Genomic DNA, 20,527 nt, shown 5'->3' with positions numbered 1-20,527 from the left:
GTGTGTGTGTGTGTGTGTGTGTGTGTGTGTGTGTGTGTGTGTGTGTGCGTATTGTGAGGTCAGGCTGTTTGTTTGAGTCCGTAGTCGATAATGTTAGTGCCTGGAAGCAGTAAAACTGTGTGAGGGAGTGTGAATGCCATTAGACACATGCACATACCTATGGGTGTTGACCTCCACCACCCACACACACACACACACACACACGCATAAAAGGCAACTGGCTCCGTTGACATGACCTCTTGTGTCTGCTATTTATCTGAGCAATCTGTGTTTACGCAGGTGTCACATACACACTCACAGACTCCACACGTCCGTGCTTGTGCAGTGCCGTGAAGAAGAGTTTAACGTAACGTAGTAACGTTAGTATGTCCAGCATCCAGCACCAAAAGTGAACTGCAGTCGATGAGCGGCCTGTAAAGGCCCGCTGCTTACGAGATACTCGATTGTAGCCCCGCCCCCCTGCTGCTGAACAGAGCGCTGTTGGTTTATGCAAAGTTAAATATTGAACGTGTCCAATTTGCACCAACTTCGACACCGCACGTCCTTGGGTCCCCAGCAATACACCCACTCAAGTGTAAAGTAGACCGGATGGACAGTTGTTGAAATATGCGAAGGACACACACACGCACACAGACACGCACACAGACACACACACACACACACACACGTACGTGCGTGAAGACAAACTGCAACCTTTCCTGATGAAGTGCATCACTGGATTTACTGACAATCATCTACTTCACTGGTTCCTAACCTGTTGTCAGGACCCCCTCAAGGGGTCACAAGATGAATCATGGAGGGGGTCACAAAACACATACCAGGACAGGAAAGTAGAAGGAAATGTAATGCCAGAGCAAATGTCTTTTTTTCAATCGTTCCTCTAATCTTTGCTTTTTTTTTTCACATGAATTATTGGTTATTTCGCGTCTTTGGGCCTCTAAGAATTAGACCAATAATACAAAGGAGAAAAAAAGTCAGTCTTTGATTAGCAATTGCTTTCAAAAACAGAGAAATATGCATCGTTGGATGGCGTCTACACTGTCTCAACCACACTCATAACACCAAATAGCCACATCCAAATTAGCAGTCGGAGTAATTAAAAAGCCTGGTCGTTGGTGAGCTCTCCTCACCTCACACTGAGCCGCTCCTTAAAGGACACGGCCCCCTTCATCCCCTGCACACCGCAGGTAATCACCTCCTGACCTGCTGCCTGGCTCTGAAAACACACGCGTGGACCCATATTCATGCACACATAAGCTCTTGAATTATTCCTCTTTTGCTCACTCTTGCTCTGCTTAACATTGCATGAGATTCGCTGAACACGGTCGGAGGCAAATGTTAAAGAAAGAGCTTGTGAACGTCCGTCAGGATTCTGCTGCAGGGCAGAAGATCCAAATGCAGAAACTCGTAGGCAGAGCAGTTTAAATGAAAGGCTGCGCTGTACTGGAATCTATTGCGAATGAACAGGCTTACCGTCGACAACTTGGTGGCTGTCAGAATTATGGAAAGCAGGAAGGCAGGTGACGAGAATACAGGCTTTCACGATTTAGGAGTCAGGATTAAGGATTCAGGATGGAGCGCTATGGCAACAAGGCAACACGAGAACATGGTTGACTTTCCCATCCCTAACTTCCATGTGAACGTGGAATACGACATGTTTCCACCTTTTTATAGTGTGTTAACAATGGCACAATTACTAAATACCCAAGTATACCCAAAAAGATATGACCACGATGCATATTAAAAACGTAATGTCTCACAATGCAATGGAGACAGCTGCAACAACGAATAAATAATAAAAATAAACACTATGCAATGATCTGGAATAAGAAATGCAGGGCTCTAGGGGAGATGGGGGGAGGCTGAAGAGGGAGAACGTGTCATCACGCCGCTGGCCTTCATATTTAAATTGAATTATCGATTTATCGCACATGCAGCAGTTTACAGGAGTTGCCCATTTTTAGATCTATATTTTATGATGCTTCTGCCTCATTCAGTTGGATGCCGAGATTGTTGGAGAGTTTCTGTAAGACAGAGTGGAGCAATGGTATCTTAAGTTTTAGACCAAGACATGCTTTTGCATGCAATCTAGTGCATGGAAAATATGAAAGGTCATTTTCTGGCCACTGGAGTTATCGCCACTGTTGGCACAAAGAATTTAAAGTTGCCACATTTTGTCTTTATACAAGAACGCAATTAGAAAGGCATTTTCTTCGCAGCTGTAACTCTGCAGTTTTTTGCAGTGCCACCACTTGTATTTGTGGCCTAAATAAACGCCCATGGGAGTTTCTTTGGGAAATATTGTTGTTCTCCTCAAAGCATGAAGAATTAGTGTTTGAAATACCAACTGCTATGAGCTGCAAGGCCTGCACCACAAAGGAAAAAAACCTAATCTGCCACACGAGAGAATAATAGAAAATATCCCTCAGTTGCCTCACACTGAGGTTCTTATGTAGATTACTTGAGTATTTCAAGGATTTAATCAGGGGCCGACAATGCTGCCGCGTCTTGTTTTTTCCTCCACGGTAGTGTCTAGCTCGCTATAATCTGTAGGATCTTGGCACACACTGCATCACTGACTACACCGGGACATACAGGTATAGAGACAAGCAAGAGTGAGCTTGCACGCACACACACACACACACACACAGATATGCAGATACACCGATCTCGTCGCCCACACATTTTCATGTGCGACTCCCCAGGGTGGTGTCAGGGCCCTTGACTGATGAAAACACGGCGGCGGCGGTGGTGTCAACGCCATAAAACAACGGCTGCGGTGTAGATGAGCTGCCAGCCGCACCTCCAGTGATGGATTTCACCGCGAGTGCATTTGCTGCTGAAAACAGACCATTTAGTCTCCCCACCGCTCTCCCTGCTTCCCCTCCCCGCTCTCTTAATTCCTCCACTTCTGCCTAGTTCTCTCGCTTCCTCTATCGCGGAGCGTTTTATTTGTCTTTTTTTGCATTCGCCGGCCTCCCATTGCCTCGCATGCCATTTGTCACCCGTCTTCACGCTTTCCTTTACAGTTGCCTCTGCCCTACAGCCATCTTCAAAGTTGAGTGAGTCATCTTTGTGACCCTTTACAAATGAACACATCTATTCCTCCGCCCCATCCCACGCCATCTGTTTCACTGTTGTTGGTCCTCTCCTCTCCGCTGCACTTGTCTGCACACGTCCACAGCCGACCCGCCTCAGACATGTCTTTGGTCCATTCAATATCCTTCACAGGTGAAAGGGTCACTGCAAGCTCCAATATCCTCTAAACCCTCTCTTGAAAATAAGGGCTGTGTGCATCTAGCGTACATCATCCACAGGTGGAAAGTGTCAGCCAGAAAATTGTCAGATTTGTGTGTTATTTCAGCAGAAACATGTTTCTTGTGTGGCTGTAATAACCATTTTAAGCTGGAGGAGGTCATTTCAAGTTCTCACCATCCTGGAATAGTTGCAGATTGTGTCGTTATTTTTTGCTTTTATGTCTAAACTTCAGGCTTGTGCATTAGTCGGACGGATTGCTTAGTAATAACAGCCCACATCGACAGATCGTGATCATATGACTCATGAGTTTTGGGTGCAGAATGCAGCTCTGTGGGAAAAGAAAACCTCCTAAACCGTGCGACTATTAATAGAAGATGAAATATCATGGAGACAGATTATGTTCACACCAGGGAGCCTCCGCAGATAATTTCCCTCAACGATCTTTTGTAGCCCCGCTCCACAATGCATAACAAACCCCCAACAACAATCTGGGTTAATATCATGCAATTACAGTGCGTATGTTTCATTTTGGTGTTTAGCAAGCAGGCGATCAAGGAGGAGGAAGATGATAGGAGCGCATCGGGATGTTTCCATCCTATCCGTCACATGTGTACAAACAAACATATGACATTCTTACAGTCCTACAGAGTTCATTCATAGCAAATTACACGACGGGGGAAGTGCACTCAGTAGAGTCTCCCTCTCCTCTACCGAACAAATAAGAGTTGAATCTCCCTCAATTGTCCCTCCCGGCTCCCTTGCAGTCAAGATGGCGGAGAAGATAATACAAAAACAGGGATTTATTCATCTCTTATCGCGCCTAACTTTTGTGGATCATAATGTATCTGGTATGGAATTAATCTGCAGACGCTCCGGTTCAAAATGAGTCCAAACCTTTTCTATGAATGTCAGTTTTTTAGTCCAGCGCATTACCCACACTCTCTGTGCTACGCTAGGCTAACCAGCTGCTGGCTGTAACTTCTCGTATCGATCATCTCATCTAACTCCCAGCAAGAACGATAATCGGCATATTTGTATTGATTGATGTTTCTGTCCACATTGGCAACATTGACATTTTTTCATCTTTTAAAATGTATGTAGTGAACAATCATGTCTATTTCCACCTGATAGTCGTGTGAATAGTCGTGTGGATGTGTTCTAAACGTCCAATAGCCAGGTCTGAGCTGCCTGCTGTGTCTGGAAACAACTCTGATGAGAGCCGCGAGTCTCCTTTTACATATTCATTTGATCCATTCTTAATATAAAAATAATGAGTAGAGCAGCTTTAAACTTTGTATTTATTGCAGCATTGAAACAACCCTCTGACATTTGCAGTTTGCAGGAAAGTTTCCAAACACAACACATCCCCGTCTGTGGAAAACAAAAGGCTTCTTTGCAGGACACCTACCAGTGACATTCAATCATAAGTTTAGTCAAGCCAGTTAGAAGACTCAGCCCCACTCATTTGACCGTGAAGGTTTATGATAAATGGGGACACTTTATGAGTAGCGGCTCTACTTAGAGATGGCTCCATAAAGCAAGCAGGCCCTCCACTGTTTTATGTTTCGTCATAAAGCCGAAGGTCAGTGTCGTTGGAAGTCCCAAAATGAGATTCATTCTCTATTTTTCCACGGTGGCCGTCGTTCTCTCATGACCTAATGTTCATTAAGGTAGAGAATAGGTCTAGTGTTTAACCTTATTCTGGGAACTTAACACACCGTATGTACTTTAGGTTAGAGCGCAGTCTCATGGCCTTTATTGTGAACAGAGGAGCTATTCGTGGCTTTGTGAGGACATGAAAGGAGGGTTTTCGATATATGACTGGTGCGCTAATGATCCTACAGTCTCGGCAAACTCTCTGTCTGACTTTCCCTTTCGTTTGACTTCAAAGGGAGCAGCCGCGTGACAGTCATACCTATTGTAGCACCACCTGCGTAGGGGCGTTTCAACCACCGCTATTAGCACAGCTGCTTTTCTATATGCGGCAGTATTTGTTCGGAGCTAAAATAGCTTTAGTGGCGGTGTGTTTGACACCGCGCTCCAAAAAGCAGCCCCATTGTCACTGATATGTCTGTTTGGCTTAAAGGGCCCATAGGTGGTCCGGCAAGGACAGCGGTGTAGCTGATTGGATTTCATACCTGCCTGTGTGTGGGGAGCGTCTGTGTGTGTGTTTTGTTGCTAATAGACTACCCGGGGAGCTGCCAGTTGGCTCGTCTCATCACCACGACCAAAATCTGGCAATTCTCAGGCAGCCAGGAAACAAACAAAACAGGAAGTTGGCCCTTTTCCTGTGGTGAAACAATGAAAGGCACAAAATGAACACGCATCCCTGTTTGTCTGTCTCTGTCGTACATGTGTGGGCTCACGAATGCACCGTTCCCCGCCATCCGCACGAGCTCCCCAACACGTTTTGTTTTCAGCGTGCAGCAGAGAAATCATAAGGGAGAAAACAGTCATTTGATGTGTAAATTCACGATGAATAATTCCTCTCCCGTCTCACCAAAAAGAGCGCCTGGGCGTGCGTTTGCTGCTCCCGCTTTCAGCCTACGCCTGTCTCCCTTTCTCTCCCTCCCTCCGCTATCCGTCTCTCCCAGCATCATTACTTATGGAGCACAGTAATGAAAGACTCTCATTTTCAGTGTTTGCTGAGACCCTCCGTCATCTGTCCTTCCTCCTTCCCTCTGCGATGGGCACATCGGATAAAGTATCCAGCCGTAATGGAAAATGAAAGCGGGGTTGTGGCCTATACGCACTCGCGCGGTGTGAAAAACAGGAGAAGTGGAGGAGTCCTCGCCTTGCTCGGCGCTATATTTATAGGCAGAAAACCTGATTTCAGATCTGTCACGGTAGACTTGCAGCAGACACCTACTGCACGCCGGGGGAGGTAGACAGTGAGCCTGTCCTACGTCTTTCTTTCTATCCCCTCTTGCAAAGACGTCACGCTGCGTTTTGTATTCTGTCTCTGTAAACCTTTGCGTTCCCTCTGTTTCTGCATGTCCTTATTTACCTCTTGCTCTCAGGATATTCCTCGTCAAAGACACAGAGGGAGTGCATTCACACTTCTTTACACTGCGGAAGTCTAATCGAGTCCTTTTGTCTGCTGCCTAACGGTCTTACTGTCTTTAAAAACGAATGAATCAAAATCTGTCAGTGTGATGAGATCATTTCAACCTGAAAGTTTTGTAGTAGAGCGTCTTTCTTTGTGACACCGACGCTCACTACAAAGCTGCCTTCTCAGGTGCTAACAACAGCAAGACTCAGGAGAAAATAAGTGTGCAACAACTTATTTCGTTTTCTTTATCACTTTCATAGCTGTCCGTTAAAAGCTACAGCCTGGCCCTGTAGTCCACCAGCCAACACCTCTAAAACTCACTAATTAACACACTGTGTCTTGTTTGATTAATCCATTAAAAAGATCTAATCTAAGCTGCAGCTTTATATTCCCTATACGGACATGATCAGTGGTATCAATTTCCCCATCTAAATCTCAGCAAATAAGCGTTTTAACTATTCCTTTAAAACTACATTTTGTCCCTCAACAGCGATCAAGATGAGATTAGGCAATAATTCAGGACTGGCCTTAAGAAATTTGCAATTAATCAAATGACCCCAAAAAAAAATAATCAGCTGACGTGCAGGCAGATTGTGGCCTCAGGGATCCGGGCCCCACGAGGCAGTTGCTCGCTTTGCACAAATGCTAAAGACGTGGTCATCAAAACATAATTCACTGACTTTGCTTTCACAGGCAGCCTTTAGGGCTGTTTATTGGCAAGGATCTGGCGATGCGACACGTATCACGATAAAGGGGTCACGAGTCAATATATTGGGATATTTTCCTATTTGTTTCAATCTAATTTTAAGAACCAGAGTATGAAGAACAGAACCATCCGAGTAAAGAAAACGTGGTCTGCATTTGCATTTATCACAGTCCCTGTAACGTCCAACATCATAGCTGTAGTCTTTGTGCAATCTGAGCCACTGTCTGCCTCAGATTGCCTCAGATTTCACAACAGTTACCCCCCCTAGTGAGTCTTATCTCTACATGTTACACATTTGCCTGTCCTCTGTCCTCGGCTTGCATCTGTGCTGTCCTCCCTCCCTTCTCCATGTTCTTTCAGCAGCGATGTTGAGATGTCTTTTTCCGTCTTTCTGCTCCTCGTCTCCGTCTTGTCGCACAGAGGCCACTGACTTCATGGTCGTGTTCTAGTGCTGCTGTGCTTTTAGCCTAATGGACGGACAGCTGTGCTCCCATTTCTATATATAACTAACAACCCCACATGATGAAGTCTGTCACACCCTCTATCTCTGGCTACTACATGTAGCTGACCACTGGGAGTGAGTATGAGGCCTTAAGTACCCACATTTAATCTGCAGTGTTTTTGCTACAAAAAAACTGCACTTTTTATTCAGTCATTTTGAGCCAAAAATGTAGAAAAACAAACTTGCTTTTATGAAAAAATAAAGCTACTTTAAATAGATTTAGTGAAAAGCACTTTGATAAGCCTGGCTGGAACTACTTAAACTACGGTATTTAATGTCGCTTTAATCCGCATCAAGCCACAATTTTGTTGTTAAATGGACGCAGGACACAAAAAATATATTTTGAGGCTCTGAATTCAAGGATGATATAAATGCTTTTTCCGTGCTGAAGAGTCGCTTACAGGCCGTGAATGTTAAGAAACACACAATCTAAATCTTGTTACGGCACCCTCACTCTTTCTGCCCCTCACTTTGTGCAATATATGAACACCATTAAGGAAACCAATAGCCCTTAGATTTAATATTTGTATTATTTACATGTCTGTTGTGCTGCAGCTCTGCGAGAGCTGGATTATGGTATATAAGTAACAGTGTTAAGGGATCAGCTGGCGCTGGGGTCGTATCTGTTCAGATTAGAGAGTTTAGTCCTCCCGTCTCTGTGTAATTAATATAGACGAGGGGGGGGGGACAGATAAAGACAAAGAGGCAGAGAGGAGAGTAAGTACGCACAGAGAGTGGTATTTAAAAGAAAACCGGCACACACACAGGAACACACTCAGCGGAGGAGGGATTGTGTGTAATGACAGGGTCCCCAGGCGGTCAGTGTATTTCTGTACACGATGAGCGTGTGTGCAGCAGAGCACCGAGTCCAGAACCAACAACAGATATAACAGGCATGGACTGGACGTGTGGTTTGTCCAGCAGAGTTCAGGACCTCTATAACGTCAACAGGGATAATAAGTGCAGGATGGCAGGAATGCAGCCGCAGGAATCTCCATGACGGCCGACACACACTCAAACTTATTTGTAACATTTGAAATAACAGTTCAACGTCAGTGGTTTGGAGTTAACAGGACCGGTTGGTTCTGTCGTAGCTGTTATTTAAGATTCGTGGTTTCCAATCTTTTTAACTCCTAAAAACAAAGATTTTTTGCAATACAACAATACATTGAAACGGAATAACTTGGCAAGGCAAGTTCACTTGTAGAGCACCATTCAACAGCAAGGCCATTCAAAGGGCTGTCCACAAGATGAAAGAAAGGCACTAAGACAAGCTGTAAAAGAAACACGAGGAAATAGAAGAAATGACGCACATAAAATAGAAGAATTTAATAAAAGAAAGTGGTAAACGTCGAGTATCAAGTCTCTACTGTGTTAGATGATGATACTGTGTAGTGCTGCCATAACATATAAAGGGCAGATGAGTTGGTTTGGCACCGGAAAACCTTTTAAAAAGGGATGTTGTAGAACCAGGACGATCAGCAGGAGTATTGCAGGAAAACAGTTTACTGAAGACAAAGATGAAACCCGGGCCCCGTCTCTGGTAGCAGGTGCGCATGGGACCACTCTGCCACCGTTAATGCTGTGAAGGGTGTTAATGTAATTAGTGTTCATTTAAAAAGGTGGAAGTTTGGGTTGATGCCAGCGTTAATGACAGCGCTCACAGATACAGTGCCATAGCAGACCAGAGAGTCACACAGAGGGGAAGGTTGTCACATTAACAGAACCCTGCCTGCTTGTTAAAAGCCACACAACATGTGCACATTGTGTGTTCTTTTCTCATGAATAGTGTTTGTTTTCTCTCGTCAATTAACAATGATGTATTAGCTCAGGTTACGCAACATGTTTTAAAATCTCCAAAAAGAACAAGTTGTAGATCAGGATGTCAAAGCAAGTTATGAAAGGAAAATATGTACAGATTAGTTATTGTGAGTTTAATTGTCACTCCTGAGGAAACGATCGCTCGCTGTCATGAAGGAGGAACCGAATGTGAAGGGAGAGGAAAAAACAAAGTCAGTCCTGTTTGGCACTCGGGCCCTCAGCAGTAATGACTCTCGGTAGCTGAGGAAGACAAAGCTGCGTGGCAGAAAATCCATTAGTGAGTGTGCTGCTAGATAGCAAAGAGACACAGAGGAATGGTGGCTTTTGATACCGCGAGGCCCACTGCACGGAAGGATACCGACATAACTTCCGTGTCTTTTTTTTTTTTTTTTTTTTTCTCTCTCTTTCTTTCTGCGAGTCTGAGAAGGCTGGCAGAAGTTAGCCCCCGTGTGCGATGACTAATGCCACTCCTGTGGAGCCCAGGTGTGTGTTTGCGAGGGACGAGGGGGACCATGGGGTTGAGCAGGGCTGGGTATCGGTACTAGATTCATTTAAGGTATCGACTCAAATAACCCAGAACCAAGTAGAATCGAGACTTCTCCAGTCAAGCGACACCCAGATCTAGAAAAACAACACTATTTGTGTGGTTTTGCTGGCAGCCAGTCAGTGCAAGCGTTCTTCGGATCGACTCTTCATTCTGACTTGGTTTTCTGAATCTTTACTGGATCTTTAAGCCGAATAGCTCCTTGTTTCCTTCTAAATATAAATCCTGTTTGTCAGTTTAGGTGCACTGGGCTGCAATTCAAGATGTGTGTCTTGTTTCAATTTAAAATGTTAACCACTGTTTAAACCTGTGTAGACTTTGCCTCTAAACGTAACTGAGAACGCAGTCGAGTTGTATGGGAACATCATTTTGTAGGACACAGGGTCGGGGATTTCAGCATTTGCGAAAGAATTTTAGTTTTTGAGATAGACACACTAGCTCCCCATCGAGGTGCTGAAAGATGAGGAAGAGAGTGAGTCTGCAGAAAATGGAATGATTTGAAGGAGATGGCTTATCCGTCCCTCTGCTATTAAGACAGTGGATGAGGCTGGGACATACACATATATGTGTGTGTGTGTGTGTGTGTGGGTGTGTGTGATGGGGGGGCACCACAGACCGTTATAACAGTACAACAGCTGCAGGATAGGATTTAGCATCTGAATACACCTCTATCTTTTGTTGACCCGTCTCGCACACATTCACAACTGCACACGGCCTTGTTTCTTTCTTCATGTGGAGATTACTGAAATGAGAGGAAAGATGAAGACAAAGAGGATGATGAGGAGGAGAAAAAGTGAAGATTACGAGCACTGTTGCTTCTGCGTGCTGCTGCCGAGACATCCCTCACACTCGCTTCTCCCTCCCTCTTTCGGTTTAATCTAAGTGGATGCTAGAAGACCGCATACTGAAACATGAACTGTCTGTTTAGCCTCCTGCTCTTCTCTCCGTCTCTCTTTTCTATGTCTCTGCATCTTTTAACCCCTTTTCCCTTTCCTGTATTCTTTACAACTTCACGGCCACATTTCTTACCGCTACATTGTCCAAATAATGCCGTCCTTAGAATAAAATACAGCAACAATCTCGTTTGACCCCTCTGCCTCTGTCAGATGGCATGTTTAGTGTAGGTTACAGCCCAGTGCCTGACCCATCGCCTGCAGACAGAGCTGCAGTTTTGTGACTTTCTCTCCCCCCCTTCCTACCGAGTCCCGGAGGCAGTAGCAGCAGCAGCAGCAGCAGCAGCTGGCTACCCACAGATTTAGCTCCCTCGATGTCTTTCTCTCATCCCTTTTCTGTCCTCTCTCACATAACGCGTTTGTCCTCCGTCCATCTCCCTCTCCGTCACACACATCCCGACACCCTTCCTGTGTTTTGTGCACATTGTGCTGGCAGCTGCAGTCATATGATCAGCTCATGTACTGTACATTATAGGTCTTTTATTTTATAGCTGAGGAGTAACACAAGGCCCCATTATGTGCATATACAGTAGACGTGCAGTATCGTATTACTGACTCACTGGAAGCTGCTCTGGATAATAGCATCAGCCAAATACCAGTAATGTAAAAATACAAAAGGAAACGGAGTTAAGTATTCCATACGCTGCATTATTCCAAAAACATGAAGCAGTTAGCATAAGGAGCACTTCCTATGTGTGATTATTGGATGAAAAGCATTTACATAGGAAGAAAAAATAGACATTAAATGAAACCGAGTCTAAAGAGACTTGACCAAGACTGGATCAGTTGTTCGAGGGGGGGACGGGGTCTGAGGCTGTAGAGACGGCTGTGTTACCCCAGGTCTGGTGCTCGGTCCTGGGTGGACGGGGTACAATGGGCTGGCACGTAGCAATGGAGTCTGCAGGAAGGACACCGTGGTAGAGGAGGACATAAGTGACACTAAGTAAGGGAGTCGCGACGCGGCAGACGAGCAGCAGAGTTATGGAAATCTTTAAGCACGTCTGAGAACACATATTATTGCAGTCGTCATAGTTAGGATACAATGAGGCATGTATGAGAGTTTCAGCAGCAGAGAAGGACCGGGTTGAGCAGAAACAGGCTCCATTTTTTCCAACTGAAAAGGTCAGTGTGTAAGATGTGATCGTGAGAGATGGCTTCCTTTCCACCTGATTAATTTTTGACAATTGCCGAGGAACCAGCAACGAGTACAAATGCTGCCGTGGTTTCAGTCAAAAAGAGATCTCTATGTATTGAAAAGGCTTTTTAATATAGTACATTGTTAAAGCTGGAGATGTGTTTTTATTTTTTGTGCATTATTTGGGATCATTTTCACTTGGAAGTGGAAAGGTGACAGGGAATGACATGCAACAAAGGTACCTGTCCAGAGTCCAACTGGGGACTTTGTGATCACTTGACTGTATAGTTTGCATCTCAATTGCACGGCCAGCAGGTACGGTGATATTCTTACATGTCTGAACCACAGAGAAGATCATGTGAGGTTTGGGCCCCCTTCTTTGTCCATTTAATGGTTCATTTATGTATTTTTCAAAGATGAAAATGAAATGGTTCAGTACATGATACACATTGTCTAGTAACAGTGATGGAGCAACAGCATGTTGCTGGTGAGGCTCATTGCTTCGGCCACGATTAGCTGTGTATAGGTGTGTGTGTGTGTGTGTGTGTGTGTGTGTGTGTGTGTGTGCTGACGTTACCGTCTCTTCTGATGTGCTCGATGAGGTGTACATGAGAGTGAAAAGTATTGACAGTGGCCCGTTAGCGCTGTGGCGGCTAATCCATAACCTTGGTCAACCACACACACTTGTGTTCAGGGACACACACACACACGCACACACACACACGCACAGGCACGCACACGTCCTGTTGGCACCTGACCTTTACAGGAAGCAGAGTGGAGATCAACCGACCAGAAGCTGCTGTCGATCAAGGAGCATCCGCCCTCCTACTTACCCCCTCCTCCCTCCCTCCATCCCTCACCTCTCACCGCTTTCACTCAGTCAATATCCATTGAATGGTCAGTGTTTAGTATACATGAGGAATGAGTGTACATCAAGGCCTGAGGCAGAAAGGAAAGAAGGAATCACTGAGTGAATGGCAATTTTGTTTGTGGTAGAAATAAAGAGGAATCGCACATACCGGCAAAATGGAGGGCAAGAAGAAACATAACAGAAGTACGAGTCAGGGTGAGAGGAAGGGCTTCGGGAGATGATGGGGTCGAGGAGAGGTAGGTTTGCTTATCAGACGATACAAAACGCACACGCACACTCACACACACACACACACACGCAGTTGGCGACTCAGAATGGTGCCGTCATAGTAAACACAGCTTTGATGATAGCGGTATCACACTGAGCCCAATGCCTTGACATGAAGACAGGGAGAGCCTGCTGTGCAGTGTGTGTGTGTGTGTGTGTGTGTGGGGGGGGGGGGGGGGGGGGGGGGGAGACACTACGCGTGTGTGAGAAACTCTCCGTCTCTATTTCTGTCTCTGTATGAGACTGTGGTTATCTGAGATGTAAATATGAAAAAGGATTGCAATATGGAGACATCCAATCTGCGTGTCCCGACACAATCAACTGCTCTCATCCCTCTACCTAGATTGGCCCGATATTGGATGTTTAATATTTAACTACGTATATGTGTCCTCCTCGGGGACTGGGGTGGGTGGGGGGGGGGGGGGGTCTGGGAGGAGGCAGCGTAAGTGCTTATAAGACTTGTAAAGTTATGTGTACGCACAATCAGGGTCTTTCATCACGAAACACAAACACTCACGATGTGCAATCAAGAGCGTAGAAATGAGATGGAAATGTATTCAGAGAACACCTAGTATCAAAACATTAAGTACACCAGGCCTCCACTTCAATTAAAAGAAGAGCTGATTCATGATCAATTCAACTTTTATGCAATATATGCTGGGTCCATCTTAAACCTGCGTTAACAGATTTTTGTTTTTGCCACTTGGAGGCCGCAGAGACTGTAATCCCAACCGTGGCACATTTGATATGGTGGACGTGTCAGCAAACAGCTGCTTATTCACACATCTAGCGGAGACAGAGCAGCATTAGCATTCATCCGGAGTCGTGTTTGTGTCCACCCGATGAATTGTAAGTCCAATATTCACTCATCTTTAATTTTCACTTTTTGTCTCTGCCACCTCCTGAGGGAAATCTCCGGGGCTGTATTCAGGAAACACTCCGACAATCCTCCGACTAGCTCCGGAGTGATTTAGGAAACTTCTCAGAGCAACTCTGAGCAAGTGAGGCACAGAAACAGTTTCCTCAGTGAGGAGGTGGGGTTGACCCCGTTGGTAGGAATGCTGCATTCTTTTAAAGAAGAGTGAAGGAACAATGCTCTCTTAGTGATGATGTGAAATCGATAGACTTAATCATAGAATTGTGTCTCTGTTCAGTCATGGAGTTATTATAAATACTATTTAATGTGATGATCTGTTCAATACATTGTAAGCCATAGGCCTACATTATTACATTACATTACATGACAGTCATTTAGCAGACGCTTTTATCCAAAGCGACTTACAATTCAGATGCTATCACACCGTGGACACAGCTACAGGAGCACATATCCCTGCATGATCTAATCTGCGGTGTTTCATCAACTCAATATTATATATAATATATTTGTCTTACCTCTTCGTCTTTTCACCGTTTTTTCCCTCTGCTTAAGAAACTCTTAAGCCTCTTAAAAGTCCTCCTCCCAACTCACAAAGGAGCTCTTTAAGATGCTTTGTGACTAACTTTTATCTTTACCAGGAAGCTATTTCAACTTTCAGGGGAATCATTCTAAGAATATTCATAGAGTTTCGTCACCAGGAGCAACTCTTTGTACTACGAAGCTTTATGAACACTGCCCAAGGGCTGTTTAGCCGTTGAATGATCCGCCAGCTATTCACCAACATTGTTGTTAAAGTTGAAGGGCCGTAAAAGCGAAACGATTAGCTTAAAGATGCCAAAAAGCTCCATAGAGCTGAGGGAGCTGCAGAGTCGAGTGATTCTCTGTGGCTTTGTAACAACGCGACCCCTTTCACATACACGGTCATTTCATCTATTGTTCATATTACAAAATTGATTAAAGCAGCTTTAAAATAAGGATTTGCTGCTTGTCATATCATTGTAGATTGAATATCAGTGGATTTAGACTACTGGTCGAAAAACAAAGCACAATAATCTACTAGTGTATCTGTTTTGTAATCTAATCTAATGTAATCCACATCTCCACACACACACACACACACAGCAGATCTGAGCACAATCACAATGAGGGCTCCCAGATAACAATCATGCAAACTGGCATCCAGTGCACACAGGATTCATGTAAAGCCCCTTTTCTTCTATTGTAAGCGCAGGCCCATGCGTGTACATTACAGTACATAATACCGTATGCATGCTTCTCCCACATTAACATGCAGGGAGTCTAGTGCGGTACATTCCTCGCCACGCACGATATGAAATGACATGCATGCAATCTCACACACACATGAATACACAGTGAGTCATTGTTATTTAGCTGGGTTTACCTACGAGCCATATCACAGACACACTGACTCAGTTATTTGCTCATGCACATGCTCTGATTTTCCGTGTGTGTGTGTGTGTGTGTGTATGATAAGCCTAAAAGGCCATTTCAAAGGTCAGTTCACCCAAATTACAATTTGCAAAGCCCAAGATAACATCTTCAGAGTCAGTTGTATATTTAATTTGCTATCATATGCAGACATTTTCAAATTTGAGGAACCTGAAACATGCAAATTATAATTTTCCTTGAAAACCGCAAATCAAAACGGTGGCTAATTAATTTCCTATTGTGGGCGAACCAATCCTCTCGCACGCATATGCACACACACACACACATTCGGCATTGTTTAATAATCCAGGACATGTCCATACGCATACACGACAATAATTCGTATTTTCCTGTGGAAGCTATGTGACACACACCTGCATAATCAAAGGCAAGAAGAAGAGGGAGGGGGGGGGGGGAGTGAAGCAGAGACACAGCAGGCTTGGTCGTCTGTTGTTGGAAACAAAGTGCTGCTAAAATGATTCACTCGCTGCATTTAAGCACATTCCCTCATTAAACTACAGCAGCCGGCAGACTGGACGGCTAGACGGACCAACTCGTGCACACATACACGCGTTACTTCATGGACAAGCGCACTCCTAGTTATGCATCGTCAAACTCGCACAAATGCGCATGCACAGGTGACAGGAGCAGAGAGAGAGAGAGAGAAGTGGGTCAGAACAACCAGCTCAGTCTCAGTGCGTTTGAGACATGCAAGAGGTCCCCTCGTCTCACATTAGGAACGACACACAGACGCACACAACACAGCGACAGCATATTAGGGCCAATGTAGGTCAAACAGTAATAATTACGGAGTAGCTTTACAGGAATAAACTTGCATATTCTCTAATATGAAAGTGCTAAATCTGTGAGAAAAAGATACATATATGCGTCATCTTTGGTGTTCGCTCTGTGTTCTTTTATTAACATAAATAAATACTACTAATAAAAAAAATTGCAGTCTGCGTTACCGCAGTGTTTACCTGCAGTCTGGTTCCTTGACATGTTTTATTTCTCCTACATGAGCGATTTGATTTCAGAGAATTTGACTTTATGTCAGAGAATATTCCATTTTTTTCTTACAAATTTGTGAATTTCTTTCTTGTGAATTTATCCCCTCCAATGCACACATAACCATTACAATATGAATGAATTCTTACGCCAACATGCCAAACTAAATATAGTTACTCCAGGAGATGAAATGTATTTGCTTTTGAATGTAACACACACACTCTGTTATTTACTCCCTTGCCCCAGATGTATGAATACTATATTCTGTGTAGTAGATTGTATCCTGAGAGATGCAATCTACCAATCCATTTACTCATGCGTAGCTAAATGAATATGTTTACCTAAATCCCAAGCTCAGAACAAGCTTTATACACAAAAAAATCCCTCAGAAATACGTTGTGTAAATCTCTTAACCCGTCGTGACTGGTATTTTGGCTCCGTGAATCATTTCAAATGTACATCACCGCTCCGGTTTATACTGCTGCGGATGCAAACGGATCCATCGCAGGCCCACGCACACATGCACATGCACATGGTGCATCAGTGGCCATGGCAAGGCTCTATCAACAGGTGGAGGAATATCAGTGCAGAAGCGTAGCAAACGCCAAACAAGGCTGCCTTTCAGTAAACCGATGCTTGTGCTTGTGTGTGCGTGTCCGTTTCCCATGTTTTGACACATTCATATTGAATACACAGCGACATCCATTCAGCTCTTGAAGTCCAGGACTGAGTGTATCCGTGGTAATTGATGCAAACATCAGCAATGAAATCTCCAATTTTCTCGTCCAGGGAGCAAAAAAAAAAAAAAAAGAGGCCTGCGTCTCGTCTCTCACGGAGGGTTCAAAAAACAAAACAAGACCAAAGTGAGTGTAGAAGACTAATGGCTGGCATATTATACACTGACGTCCCTTCTGCAAATAAACAAGCAGAGAGCTGGATGCCGAAAACGAGGAAGAGGAGGAGGGAGCGGGATGGGAGCAGGGCCTAAAGGAAGTGGGGGGGCGTAGTAATGAGACGAGGAGGAGCAGAGTGAGCTCTCCCATAAGAGCCTGTTTGTTTCCCCATCTGTTTACTCCACGGCGCAGCTCTTTACCAGGGGGCCGTTGCGCCACCCGTCCGTTGCTGTTCCACTCAGCGGATGAAGGCGAGCATTGTTGCGGAAGTTTCCATTGGGCTTCTTTTTCACAGCGCCGGTTTGAAATATGAGCACGAAGTGGCGGAGCTCGCCTGGGTGACGTATGGCATCAGTGGGAGTAGTGGCACCAGTTCAGGCCACACAAATCAATAGCGACCAGAGATTAGGGCATATTTACTTATGAGCTCAGTGATGGATATATTTTCCAACGTACTGTAGCTATCTGTGGTGGTGCCAACATGTCAGCAGGGTGGGGACTTTATTTGATTTATTGCTGCTCATAATCTGAGCCATCATAACTAAATATCAGAAATGCAAAGCCACATAAGTCCTGGTTTATGTTTTGTGTGACATACAGTATGTTGAATATCATTTATCAAAAGAGGCGCGTGTCACCACACTGGCAGCCTGTTTACTAGATATACGTTTGCTGTCATGTAGTTATTTCACTAGTTGGTGCTTTCCTGTTGCCATCGTCCACACATCAATGTATTCATCGTTGACATATCAGTGGACATTGGTCCATTTTTCCTTCCTATAATCACTTCTTTTAACACCAAAGTCTATTCTGACTTTCATTTCGTATTTAATTGGGTTCAGGCACACCACCTGACAATAAATCATTTAAAAACAATAAAAATAAGGAAAGAAAATAATGTGTGTTTCCATTCTCCCAGAAAACCTTTGTATGTGTTTCAACCCACAGTTTAGGCCAATCAGAGGCTTCTATCTGAACACATACAGAGCGTATTCACAGACATAACTACATATTTCTCCAACACATGTTTTCATGCAGTTATACTGACACATGACTGTGCTATTGAACCAATTGTTGGACTCTTCAATAGAGCTTGAAAGATGCATCTTAAACTTTGACCCCATATCTGCTTTTAATGCTGCGAACATAAAATTAAACAGGATCTACAGATCCGTGTATTATAATTGTTCCTCTCTTCTTCTTCTTTTTTTAAGGTTTGACTACCAGGAGCTCCTCCACAACTCCACCTTCTGCTTGGTGCCTCGAGGTCGACGCCTGGGCTCCTTCCGCTTCCTGGAGTCTCTACAGGTAAAATATATATTATTCAATGTGATACACAGTCAATAATATTCAGTTTAGAAGTCAACCATGTGAGCATGCTCTGCGTTAAAACATTGTCCCTCAGCTTCTTACTGTGATCAACCCGAACCCCTCTGCTCTCACTGTCGGTGTATTTAATGCTATCGCGCAAAACCGAGTTTTCAGGGGCTTTAAGTTGCACGAGCCTGACTGCACACAACCACTGATATTATCGAACACTGTAGGTTAACGAGTATAAATCCCTCACTCACACATAACTGACGAGTAACTCTTAAGAACTGTTAGTCGTCCTGCCTGAGTGCCCTACGATTAGCCCTACGACTCCCCAGTTTCTCTGAGGCCCACATAAACAAACGTCTGAAGTCTCTACAAGCTGCATGCCAACACAGCAATCACCAGAACAACGTTAGCTGCAGCATTTCCCCTCTGGATAACGCTGTTGAGAGTGACTAAATTACACTTTTCCAGGAAAGGGCTCTGCTTCACTGAGCTCCAGCTCATATACCGTTCGGTCAACAAGGAAGTGCACCGCGGTGCAGAGTGTTTACGTTCCAGGCCGTGGTTTATGTAGTCTTTTGGTTACTGACACCTTAATGGTCACATCTGCAAGTGTTTTCCCCCGGACCATTGTGTTGTGTTGAGTGCAGATCCAACCATAAAGGCTTTATTTGCTATTCGCGAGGCCTTTTAAACTAAAATGGGTCCATTAACAAACACACGCACACACTTACACTGTCATTTAAGTTCATCAGTGTAATGTGCAAGTACACAAACACTGAAGAAACCGCAGAGGCAGCGGAGTGAGAGAGCAGTTTAAACCAGTCCGCCTGTTGTCGTTCTCTCTCTCTGCCACCCAAGTCGACGGTCTCACACCGGTGCAGGAAGCAGTAGTGGCTGTTTTTAGATTCGCCGAACACTGAACCCCGGCTGCTAAAATGTTCTGTGTGTGTGTGTGTGTGTGTGTGTGTGTGTGTGTGCGTGTGCGTGTGAGAGAATGGTCCGGAAGCATCCATAGAAGTGGCAGCCTGCTCCTCCACTGATGTCTGCTGAATGGACAAATCCACACACACAACCCACTTGGCAGCAGGCAGCAGTCATGGTCCCTTTCTCCTCTTGTCTTCTTCATTCGTTCTCTCTGTCTTTTCCTCCCTGCTGGCCTCTCTCTTTTACATCTCTCTCTTTTTAAGATTTTTCAGTTGTGTGTATTTTTCTTTTCTTTTTTCATTTTGGTGCCGGCCAAGCCCACAAAAGAACTGCCAATTACCAATACCAGTGTGGTCGGAAACCTGCTGCCAGCTTTCCACACACAGACACATTTGCACACACACATTTATTCAAACCCTCCCCCTTCTCTATTTCCCAATGCAAACAAAACCATAAACAACTACACAGCACACAGGCTTTCATGTTAGCCTACCTCCAGGCAGGGAGGGCTTGGGATGTTTGAAACTCACCCTCAGAGTGCCTCATCTCTTGGGGGGGTAAGACTCAGGCAAGCCTCAGGCTGCATTTCAAATTTTGAGGCCTTGGATTAACACTCTGGGAGTCTTCGTGTGACCTGGTTTTAACCCGCCGCTCATTCTGACACATACACACACATACAAGTGCTCCTATTTGTTCGAGTGTCCTTCAGCAGGTTTATTCTCGGATGAAATGCAGTAGCGTGGAAGTCCCCGGTGGGACAGAGAGAGCATTTGATCTCCGCCAATTTTGGCTGCTGCTGCTGTTCTCTGGTGGTTTAATTAGAAAAAAAAAAGTGTGTTAGGGGTGCACAATAACACCCAGACCTATCAACACTCCAGACCACATACACAGAGGAAGAGAGCAGGATGGGATGAGAGAAATGGGGGGGGGGGGGGGGGGGGGGGGGG

The 20,527-nt window shown here is 44.7% G+C and overlaps 1 protein-coding gene across 3 annotated transcripts in view; it reads left to right on the top strand.

The window, feature by feature from the left end:
* Positions 1 to 20,527, top strand: part of ext1c (exostoses (multiple) 1c) — a 71,752-nt gene that overhangs the window by 40,915 nt on the left and 10,310 nt on the right. For all 3 annotated transcript variants that reach the window (XM_031866326.1, XM_031866325.1, XM_031866327.1), the window contains exon 3: positions 18,551 to 18,644. In XM_031866326.1, coding sequence (XP_031722186.1) covers positions 18,551 to 18,644 — 94 coding nt within the window. The remainder of the gene's footprint in view (positions 1 to 18,550; positions 18,645 to 20,527) is intronic.

Source organism: Anarrhichthys ocellatus, unplaced genomic scaffold (assembly GCF_004355925.1).
Source record: "Anarrhichthys ocellatus isolate YVR2014 unplaced genomic scaffold, GSC_Weel_1.0 scaffold35, whole genome shotgun sequence".
NCBI classification, from domain to species: Eukaryota; Metazoa; Chordata; class Actinopteri; order Perciformes; family Anarhichadidae; genus Anarrhichthys; species Anarrhichthys ocellatus.
This window is presented reverse-complemented; position numbering and strand designations above follow the sequence as displayed.